We start from the raw sequence: 10457 nt of genomic DNA on the forward strand, positions 1-10457 counted from the left end.
AACAACTCTGGGCAATCTCCCCCTATTTTCTTAATATTGCGTCTTATACATTGGGGCGTGTTATACAGGGAAAAATATGGTATTCATGTCTGTAGACAGTAGCGTAGCGTGGGGGGTGCAGGGGGGGCCGGCCGCACCGGGCGCAACATCTGGGGGTTAGGGTTAGGGGGCGCAAATCCATGTGTTAGGGGGCGCAAATCCACGGGTTAGGAGGCGCAAATTACTTTCCTTGCCCCGGGTGCTGACAACCCACGCTACGCCACTGTCTGTAGAATATTCATTCCTCTTCCCTTTGACAGGATTATCCTGTGTTTTTCTGCCAGGGTGGTACAGGGAGCACCCAGCCTCACAAAGCGGCTCAGAGCTGGTGTTGATCCGGCGGTGAGGGCTTGTCTGGCACACAGCCCTCTGTACGCACAGCCTGGGTACCATGAAACCATGCTCCTCCACTGCAATTGCTCTGTCTGCATGCCTGTTTTATAGTTTAATTTTTCATCTTTCCATTTTTGTCTGTTGCTATGTTCTCTCTGTTTTATATACATTATAAGATGAAATAATAATAAAGATCTTCCCCCCCAAAAAAGGGGGTGGGGTGCTCTGTCTTCGACCAATTGCCAGAGGGTTGCTTGCAACACAAGGACTGAGTGAGACATCTTACACCAAGGAGATGCCACAACAAAGGGGGGGTCACCAAACATTGTACAGTGGTACCTTGGGTTACATACGCTTCAGGTTACAGACTCCGCTAACCCAGAAATAGTACCTCGGGTTAAGAACTTGGCTTCAGGATGAGAACAGAAATCGTGCTCCAGCGGTGCGGCAGCAGCAGGAGGCCCCATTAGCTAAAGTGGTGCTTCAGGATAAGAACAGTTTCAGGTTAAGTATGGACCTCCGGAATGAATTAAGTACTTAACCCGAGGTACCACTGTATTGTAGTTATTTGTTGGGTCCAATGTGATGAATGGTTACTTCCATCTGTTAATGTAAGCACCCAGTTTGGTGCAGCCTTGCCAACAACTTTTAAACAAGAATGAAGAGAGAGGTTTCACATCTCAATTTCATTTTGCAAACTGACACTCTTCTTATGCTGTAGGATACAAAACTGGGGCCACATACTCACCGCAAATCTATAGCACTACAATGCCACTTTAAACAACCACGGCTTTCCCCCAAAGAATTCTGGGAGATGTAGTTTGTTCATAGCTGTCAACATTTCCCTTTTTTAAAGGGAAATTCCCTTATTCAGAATAGGATTCCTCGCAAGACAAGGGAAAAGTTGACAGCTATGAGTTTGTTAAAGGTGCTGAAAGTTGATAAGAGACCCTCATCCCCCACAAAGAGATGCAATTTGTAGTTTGGTTTAACAGTTGGTTTAACAGCAAGCCCTTCATCCCAAGAAACTCTAGAATTTTGTAGCTCTGTGTGTGGAAATAGAGGTTTCCTAACAACCTGGATCCTTGGGTGTCTTGTCTTCCCTTCCAGCTAAGTACCAATAGCCAGATAGAACAAATTATCATGATAGGCACATGAAAAAGCCAACTCATCAATTCCATTCTTAGATCATGAGGAGTTTCTGGTGTCATTACCCCTCCTGTCCAGAAGGGGGAGCAGAGGTACTGGAAGGACCAGTGAGAACAGTGGAGGTTGAGCTTTTATAAGCCCAGAATTCATAACCTGGTTTACTTTCTCCTTCAATGGTTCTCATCATTGATGTCCTACAGAACTATTCATGGTGACTTACAATAATATTATAATATAACACAATGCACAACTCTGGAATATGGCGAGTCCTGTCTCCACAATCTCTGGCACAAAGTACGAATATAGTCAAAACTAAGCGTTGGAGGGTTTTCTTGTTTTGTTTTTAATTTCATCAGTGGACATGATGGTGCGCTTTTCCCCTGCCCTGTTGGGTTTGGGCTAGGTACAAAGGCTGATGCTTATCAAGGGGCTCTTGATTCTTCCATCATCATTTTCAAATAAATGGAGTTTCTCTTCTTGGGGAGATGGGGAACATAAAATCCATGGAACTCAAGGAAGCTCTTCTGGGATTGGCTCCAAAGAGTTTTCTGCACTATTGGCTATTTTTTTTACCTGGAAGAGAACCAATCATAGGCTGAAAACCAGAACCACCACCACCATTATTATTTCACCCTCACCACCCCACCCGTTCACCCTAAGGTTCCAGAGCAGGTTACAACAATTAAAATACAACATTAAAAACAATGTACAATAAGAGAAATAAGGTGGGTTGTAAATGTGCATCTCAGGCATCAAAAGGCAGGACAAAGAGGTTCATCTTCTGCTTTCACCAAAAACTTAAGGTGACAGACACATCTCAATGGGGAGGAAGTTCCATGACTTAGGAGCTGCCATAGAGACTGCCCTTTCTTGGGCCAACCTTCCCGAGTTTCTGAGGGTGGTGGAGCAACCAGGAGGGCTCCCTCTGACAATTTTAACACCCAAGGGAATCTGTAGGGAAGGTGGAGGACTAAGCATTGAAGGCCTGTGTCGTTTAAGGCTTCAAACACTAAGGTGAGCACTTTGAGCTGAGCCCAGAAATGAACTGGCAGCCAATGTCAACATCTACTCTTGGATTTCTCAGAGGGAGAACTTCTGGATATACATGCTGGACCCCTGGACTTCACATGGCCTCCTCCCGGAGGATAGTCTCAGCATCACTTAAAGGTAAAGGGACCCCTGACCATTAGGTCCTGTCGTGGCCGACTCTGGAGTTGCGGCGCTCATCTCGCTTTATTGGCCGAGGGAGCCGGCGTACAGCTTCCGGTTCATGTGGCTAGCATGACTAAGCCACTTCTGGCAAACCAGAGCAGCGCACAGAAATGCCATTTACCTTCCCGCCGGAGCGGTACCTACGTATCTACTTGCACTTTGACATGCTTTCGAACTGCTAGGTTGGCAGGAGCAGGGACCGAGCAACGGGAGCTCACCCCATCGCAGGGATTTGAACCACCAACCTTCTGATCTGCAAGTCCTAGGCCCTGTGGTTTAACCCACAGTGCTTCAGCAAATGAAGGTCTTCTGAGCACCCCATCCCATACCCTCCAACATTTCTCCTATGAAAATAAGAACGCCCTATTCTATAACAACACAGCAACAACAGCAGCAACAATTTTACTATTTATACACCACCCATCTGATTGGATTGCTCCAGCCAACTTCCAACATATTTAAAAACATAATAAAACAGTGAACTTTTTGTATTTATTTATTTTTGCTATGCAGGCCTGCCTTCTAAAGGTTCTATGGTTACTTATCACCTTGGCTTGGGGGGTCTCATATCGCCTACCCTCCAACATTTCTCCGATGAAAATAGGGCTGTCCTGAGGTAAAACGGGACATTCCGGGATCAAATCAGAAACCAGGATGGCTTCTGTAAATCCGGGACTATCCCTGGAAAATAGGGATACTTGGAGGGTCTGCCATTCTCATAGCTTTATAGCCAGTGCTTTTTTCCTTTAAAAATGTTTAGGGGTCCTCTCATTTTGGCTCAAGAACATCACCATTTTATAGTTCGAATCAGGAAAGATAAATACAGTAAACGGCCAAAAGGCCACCATCGGGGATAGAAACCGAACTGACGATTCAAAGTGCTAGAGAAGAAACTAATTTTTATTTAAATTTTTAGTTTCCTCTCCCATTAGTTTCACAAAATGTTTAGGGATTTGCGTACCCCTGTGTACCCCCCCCCCCGGGGAAAAAAGCACCGTTTATAGCTATCGCCTTGGAAACAGTAACTTTTAAAAAGTCAGAGCAACCAACGAAGGTGATGTTGGTCACTGTAATAAATACACGGTTTAAGTGATTAACAGCATCCTCCCACTCAGGGCCGGCTCAAGAGATTTCGGCACCTGAGGCATGCCACAAAATGGCGCGCGCACCCTGCCAGGGAAGAAGGGGTGAGCGAAAATCTACAGTGGAAATGGGAGGTGGGATAAAGATTGACATGGGGAACTAGGGCGGGAGAAGACCGGCGGTGCCTCCTATTGGCCAAAAGGCTGTTGTAGAGGCAGCCTGAGGGGGGGCTGCTGCCGAGGTGCCGACAGATCCGGCCTCTAAGGAGCTTCCCAGACCATGCATTCATTGGAGGCTGCATCTGCTGCCCCTTCAGATTTTGCCACCTGAGGCAGTTGCCTCGCCTTGCATCCTGTGTGAGCCGGCCCGGACCCTACCTGCATCCGAGACAAATTTGCCGGAAGTACTGTCTGATATTCTTTCTTTCTCTCTCTCTCTGTTTCTCCCTCTCCCTTTCTGTTAAATTATCTACATTACCGTACGAAACCTTGTTTGACTGTGTAGGAAATCAGGCCTACAAGAAAGACAGCCCCGACTATGCAAGCCACAAAAATCCCGGCGACGGCTCCTCCAGAGACGCTCGCCCCTTTTTTCGTGTCGGCTCGCTTTTCTGGAGAGACAGAGAAAGGTCAGGTGAGAAGTAGGAAGGAGAACCGTAATTCCTTGTCTCTTGTTTATCTCAGGTACCAAGGGCATTTCTCCCCATCCTCTCCATCGGTCCTGGAGACCAAACAGGGCCACTGAGGCAGCGCAAGATGGTTTCCGAAAAGATCGTTCCCCTTCCGTTTCCCCCACGCTTGCTGTGGCAAAACCCCCCTCTTTTCTCACTACGTGGTACGGCCTCAAGGCTAAAAGTGTGAGCAGAGAAAGTTCCATGTCTAGGTTCGGGGGGTGAGCAGTTTGCGTCCCTCCAAGCTTCTCTTCCTGGTCCTCAGGCCACACCTCCTCTCTTGGCTGTAACCCTCGCCAACCCACTTCTCCATCCTTGCCCTTTGAACCCTTGCTTCCCTGGATGAGGATGGAGACGTGCTCTTTGCCCTGGGCTAGATGAACAAGGATCGCCAGTTTCCTATGGTCCTACACAGATTGAGTTGCTAAAATTATATCTTGCTCCTGTTTACAGTTCTCCGTATTCTTTTCGTTCGGCTGAACCCAAGCACATCATCCTCCCCAAGAAACAAAAGAGGCTGCTTTCTGTTGTCTAGAGTGTGGTACTGAGGAGACCAAGGTTGTGGGTTCGATCCCCATACGGGTCACATGCATTACAGGGGGTTGGAGAAGATGAACCCCGGGTCCCTTCTGACTCTGTCATTCTATGAGTCAGTGCAACTAGCCCAGCACTGACTCAACAAGATAGCTCAGTCGGTAGACTATGAGGTGCTTAATCTTAGGGTTGTGGATTCGAGCTCCATGTTGGGCAAAAAGATTCCTAGACTAGGTGACCCTCAGGATCTCTTCCACCTCTACAATTATTTGATTCTATGAATTCTTCAGGGTTCCAGCCAGGTCTTCCCCAGCACTACCTGGAGAAGCCAGGATTGAACCTGGGACCTTCTGCATGCTAAGCAAATGCCCTACCCATTGAGCTAGGGCCTGTCCCCTAATAAATAGTAAACCTAATACAGTGGTGCCTCGCAATACGAAATTAATCCGTTCCGCGAGTCTCTTCGTCTTGCGGCTTTTTCGTCTTGCAAAGCACGGCTATTAGCGGCTTAGCGGCTTAGCGGCTTAGCGGCTATTAACGGCTTAGCGGCTATTAGCGGCTTAGCGGCTTTAAGAAAAAGGAAACAAACTCGCAAGAACTCACAAGACGTTTCGTCTTGCGAAGCAAGCCCATAGGGAAATTCGTCTTGCGGAACGACTCAAAAAACGGAAAACTCTTTCGTCTTGCGCGTTTTTCGTCTTGCGAGGTACCACTGTACATGCAGAACTTTATTATTTATTTATTTATTTATTTATTTATTTATTTATTTATTTATACCCCGCCCATCAAGCTGGGTTTCCCCAGCCACTCCGGGCAGCTCCCAACAGAATACTAAAAACACAATCAAACATCAAACATTAAAAACTTCTCTAAACAGGGCTGCCTTCAGATGTCTTCTAAAAGTCAGGTAGTTGTTTATTTCCTTGACATCTGATGGAAGGGCGTTCCACAGGGCGGGTGCCACCACCGAGAAGGCCCTCTGCCTGGCTCCCTGTAATCTCACTTCTCACAGTGAGGGAACCACCAGAAGGCCCTCAGAGCTGGACCTCAGTGTTTGGGCTGAATGATGGGGGTGGAGACGCTCCTTCAGGTATACTGGGCCGAGGCCATTTAGGGCTTTAAAGGTCAGCACCAGCACTTTGAATTGTGCTCGGAAACGTACTGGGAGCCAATGTAGGTCTTTCAAGACCGGTGTTATATGGTCTTGGTGGCCACTCCCAGTCACAAATCTAGCTGCCGCATTCTGGATTAGTTGAAGGGTCTCAGCCTGTGTACCAGATAGATACACTGAGCTGCAGCCCAACTGCTAAATATACGAAACCAAAATACCTATTCAGATTCAAGACACAATAAACATCATTGACACACCAGATGATATCATCATGCAGTGCTTGTCTGTAGAGAGATATCAAGAGGGGAAGAAAGATTGTGTAGGTTAAGAAGGGGCATGTGAAACATTTACCTATGACCACTAAGAATATCTGCCCCACTTCTGACTCCTTAGTAGTGTTTCTTTGCATTATATAGTACGTGATATCTGAGACTGATATGTTCTTGATCTGCAAGGAGCAATCCGTGTTCACAGACTCCCGCCCAGTATACGAGGCTTTGTATTGAACATCTTTCACTGGAGGTGGTTGATAAACCAAGATCTGATTCTTCTCAGCTGTATCCCACCGGAACCAGCTACAGGTGTCCACCTTCTCCTTTCTCTCTTCCGGAATCAGCAAGACCTCCCCTCCTACCTGGGGGAACCAGGGCTGGACGGTGATGAGGAGGGTGAAGTTCTGGTCCGCTTCCAGAAACACAAAGGAAGAAAACAAGATATGGGCTGAGGGAGGTGAGGGGGAGAGAAGAGGCAAGAGATTCAGGTCAAGGAACAAGCCAATAACACACAGTAACCCTTGCGGGGTTTTCACCCCAATCAGAGACATTTGCAACTGTGCAATGTGGAGGTCGCGGGTGGTGCTGTGGGTTAAACCACAGAGCCTAGGACTTGCCAATCAGAAGGTTGGCGGTTCGAATCCCCGCAACGGGGTGAGCCCCCGTTGCTCGGTCCCTGCTCCTGCCCACCTAGCAGTTCAAAAGCATGTCAAAGTGCAAGTAAATAAATAGGTACCACTCTGGCGGGAAGGTAAACAGCGTTTCCGTGCGCTGCTCTGGTTTGCCAGAAGTGGCTTAGTCATGCTGGCCACATGACCCGGAAGCTGTATGCCGGCTCCCTCGGCCAATAAAGTGAGATGAGCACCGCAACCCCAGAGTCATAGAATCATAGAATCATAGAGTTTGAATAGACCACAAGGGCCATCGAGTCCAACCCCCTGCCAAGCAGGATACACCATCAGAGCACTCCTGACATATGGTTGTCAAGCCTCTGCTTAAAGACCTCCAAAGAAGGAGACTCCACCACACTCCTTGGCAGCAAATTCCACTGTCGAACAGCTCTCACTGTCAGGAAGTTCTTCCTAATGTTCTTCCTAATGAACTTCTTCCTAATGTCAGCCACGACTGGACCTAATGGTCAGGGGTCCCTTTACCTTTACCTTAATGTGGAGGTCAAGATAGCCTTCTGTTTCCCAAACCACAATTTTAGAGCACAGCTGATCTGGGTCTCTCTCCTCCCCACACCATCACTATGTTAACCCCCACTGCCCCACAGGGAGCCCCCAATCTTTCACCTGCCAGAAGGAGCAGTGGAGATTTGAAGGTCTTTGGCATCATGGGAGATTCCCTTTATGCCCGGCTGGATGCCTGGGTTCCTTTTATCTTCTTTGCTCCCAATGCTGGGGGCATCAGCTGGACCCACCTGCTCACGACCCACCCTAGGCTTTCCCCTACTGGAGCTCAGGAGGCCTCACAGTCAGCAGCCCCCTTCCCCATTGCGATCTCCTAGGCAACCAGAGGAGGTCACAAAGCAGCCTGGACTGTGTTGAACTGGAAGTGGGAAGCCCTTTATGGGGTCCCACTCAGATAGCCGGACTACAAATTTATATATCTATCTGAGGCTGTGATTTGGCTGGAAAAGTGGCGTAGCGTAGGGGAGGCAGAGGGGTGATTGCCCTGGGTGTAAATTTTTGGGGGGCACAATTTCATCACCGGGTGCTGCTCCAATACAATTGTGCACTACCATCACTAGGCTCAATTCAAACGGCTTCTCCAGGCAAACCAGGAAGTGACCTCTCCTGAGTGGTGCAGATACTGTTAGGCAGTTGAATGCGCATGCATAATCTGGCTGTTTCCCACTCACTCCTCACAGCCCCGGGCACTGGCAACCCATGGTACGCCACTGGGGGAGGGACTGTATGGACTTGTCCCTTCAGGTCTATTGCAGGCACTTTCAAATTTCACATTCTACCAATTAGGTGATTGTATTTTCACATTTGTAGTCCAAGCTTTCTCCAAGGAGTTCAAGGCACGTGGTTCCTTGCTTGGAGGTTTCTAAGCAGAGGTTGGATGGCTGTCTGTCATGGATACTTTAGCTGAGATTCCTGCACTCTAGTGGATTGGACTAGATGGCCCTTGGGGTCCCTTAAAAAGGTAAAGGTACCCCTGCCCAAACGGGCCAGTCTTGACAGACTCTGGGGTTTGTGCGCCCATCTCACATCTAGAGGCCGGGGGCCAGCGCTGTCCGGAGACACTTCCGGGTCACGTGGCCAGCGTGACAACGCTGCTCTGGCGAGCCAGAGCCGCACACGGAACGCCGTTTACCTTCCCGCTGGTAAGCGGTACCTATTTATCTACTTGTACCCGGGGGTGCTTTCGAACTGCTAGGTTGGCAGGCGCTGGGACCGAGCAGCGGGAGCGCACCCCGCCGCGGGGATTCGAACCGCCGACCTTTCGATCGGCAAGCCCTAGGCGCTGAGGCTTTAGCCCACAGCGCCACCCGCGTCCCATAAAAACCCATCAATTTCATTTTTTGATCATGGTGAGTTCCTGGTATCACTACCCCTCCTGACCAGAAGGGGGAGCAGAGGCACTAGAAGGATCAGTGTAAGCAACTGGTTTTATTGTTTACATTTTTCATTTTCAGGTTTTCTCATTTTATAAAACATATCAGAAAATCTTTTTATACATTTAAATATACTATGGTCTACCCTCCTCTCCTTTCTGTAGTTGCATAAGTTGTATCTTCTTTTTTCTGCATCTACAACATTAAAACCTAAATATAATGAATCACTTGTACTCGAAATTTTAATATCACCATCTGCACGTGTTTATATCAATCCTGCTAATGTTTTAAGTCATTTACAATCATTCTTTAGATATTCAACAAACAATCCCCACTCATGCTTAAAGATTCTATCTTCTTAGCTCTTAATCTTCTAGTAAGTTTTGCCGTTTCTGCATACTCCAGTAACTTTTGCTGCCAGTTCTCTTTATTTGGGACATATTCGTCTTTCCACCTCTGGGCACATGCCATTTGGGCTGCTGAGGTCATATACATAAATACCCCCCCCCCCCCGTTCTTTAGGTATCTCAGATCCAATTATCCCCGAAAGAAGGGCTTCTGGTTTCTTGACAAATGTCACCTTAAACATTTTTTTAAATTCGTTATATCTCATTTCCCAGAAGGCTTTTTGAGGATGCCCAGAGCTTACAGAGTTAACAGCTCAAGGGAAATGATATCCTGTCACTGGGGGGGTGTTCACATATGGGTTTCGTACTTTGTTATGTGAACGCTTTTATCATGTCTTCGCTCTCTCCTGGCTGAAATGTTTGTTTTGCTGCTATACAATAAAGCTTAGTAGAATAGAAGCAGCTGTTGTACGAGAGTTTTACTGCATGGCTGAGATTCCTTTCACACAGACACACCTCTGCTCAAGATACTCTGCTGTAGCCGGGAGAAGCAGATGGGTGCAGTGGAAGTGGACTGGACGTCACAACAGTGCCGCTATTTGCAGCCTTGATGGATGCTCAATGGAACAGGCATTCTCCTTTTTACAGGCCCACCACCAGTGTGGACAATTGAAGCCGAGCATCTGTAAGCATGGAATGCATAGCCTTGTGTGCTTGTCTGCTTGCTCGTTGAGGAATGAGACTTGGGCTGCAGCAGATCCATGCATTAGCCCTTGGAATACCAAGCAGGGACAGACCTTGGCACGTCAAATGTCAGTGGTGCCCTGTTCGATGCCAAAATTTGCTCCCCTGCCTCTTGCCTTCCATTGAAGTAATACTGGTGGCCCCTCCTCCAGCGTCCCAGCTGCTCTGCGCCTGGTGCAACTGTACCAGTCACGCTCCCCTAGAGCCGTTTCTGTACCCAGTTACTGTCGGACTTGCATTCGACCGAGCGACACCTCTGGTCGAGTCCTCTGATGTGATTAACAACCTGAGCCTTTGATAAGGCTCCAGGCAAGCTCCCTCATTACGCAGAGTATCCAGTAGCAGGGAAGGATGAGAAATATGAGCTACATTGCAAAGAGGTTTATTTTCTAACTAT

The 10457-nt window shown here is 47.9% G+C and overlaps 1 protein-coding gene across 3 annotated transcripts; it reads right to left on the minus strand.

Annotated features, from left to right (window-relative positions):
* Window positions 1-1840: 1840 nt before the first annotated feature.
* On the minus strand, window positions 1841-7883 carry LOC309536962 (cell adhesion molecule CEACAM18-like). Of its 3 annotated transcripts, none has more exons than XM_082231384.1 (4): window positions 7699-7883; window positions 6483-6851; window positions 4335-4426; window positions 1841-2094 (listed from the first exon to the last, which is right to left on the minus strand). In XM_082231384.1, the coding sequence occupies exons 1-4, from the start codon at window positions 7739-7741 to the stop codon at window positions 2032-2034; spliced, it is 567 nt and encodes a 188-aa protein (XP_082087510.1). In that variant the 5' UTR covers window positions 7742-7883; the 3' UTR covers window positions 1841-2031. The 3 variants fall into 3 exon arrangements, with proteins under 3 accessions (XP_082087510.1, XP_082087511.1, XP_082087512.1); XM_082231385.1 differs by having other exon boundaries at window positions 4304-4426; XM_082231386.1 differs by having other exon boundaries at window positions 4294-4426.
* Between the last annotated feature and the right edge of the window lie 2574 nt (window positions 7884-10457).

Source organism: Podarcis vaucheri (genome assembly GCF_965113315.1).
Source record: "Podarcis vaucheri genome assembly, chromosome: 7".
In the NCBI taxonomy this organism is placed as follows: domain Eukaryota; kingdom Metazoa; phylum Chordata; class Lepidosauria; order Squamata; family Lacertidae; genus Podarcis; species Podarcis vaucheri.

Excerpts from the sequence above, each read along its gene's own strand:
- LOC309536962 (XM_082231384.1), bottom strand. The coding sequence starts at position 7,741 with ATGATGCCAAAGACCTTCAAATCTCCACTGCTCCTTCTGGCAG. Across the intron at positions 4,427-6,482 it reads GATATTCTTAGTGGTCATAG|AAAAGCGAGCCGACACGAAA; the intron begins GTAAATGTTTCA and ends CTGTCTCTCCAG. Across the intron at positions 2,095-4,334 it reads TAGTCGGGGCTGTCTTTCTT|GTAAAAAAAATAGCCAATAG; the intron begins GTAGGCCTGATT and ends GTTCTCTTCCAG.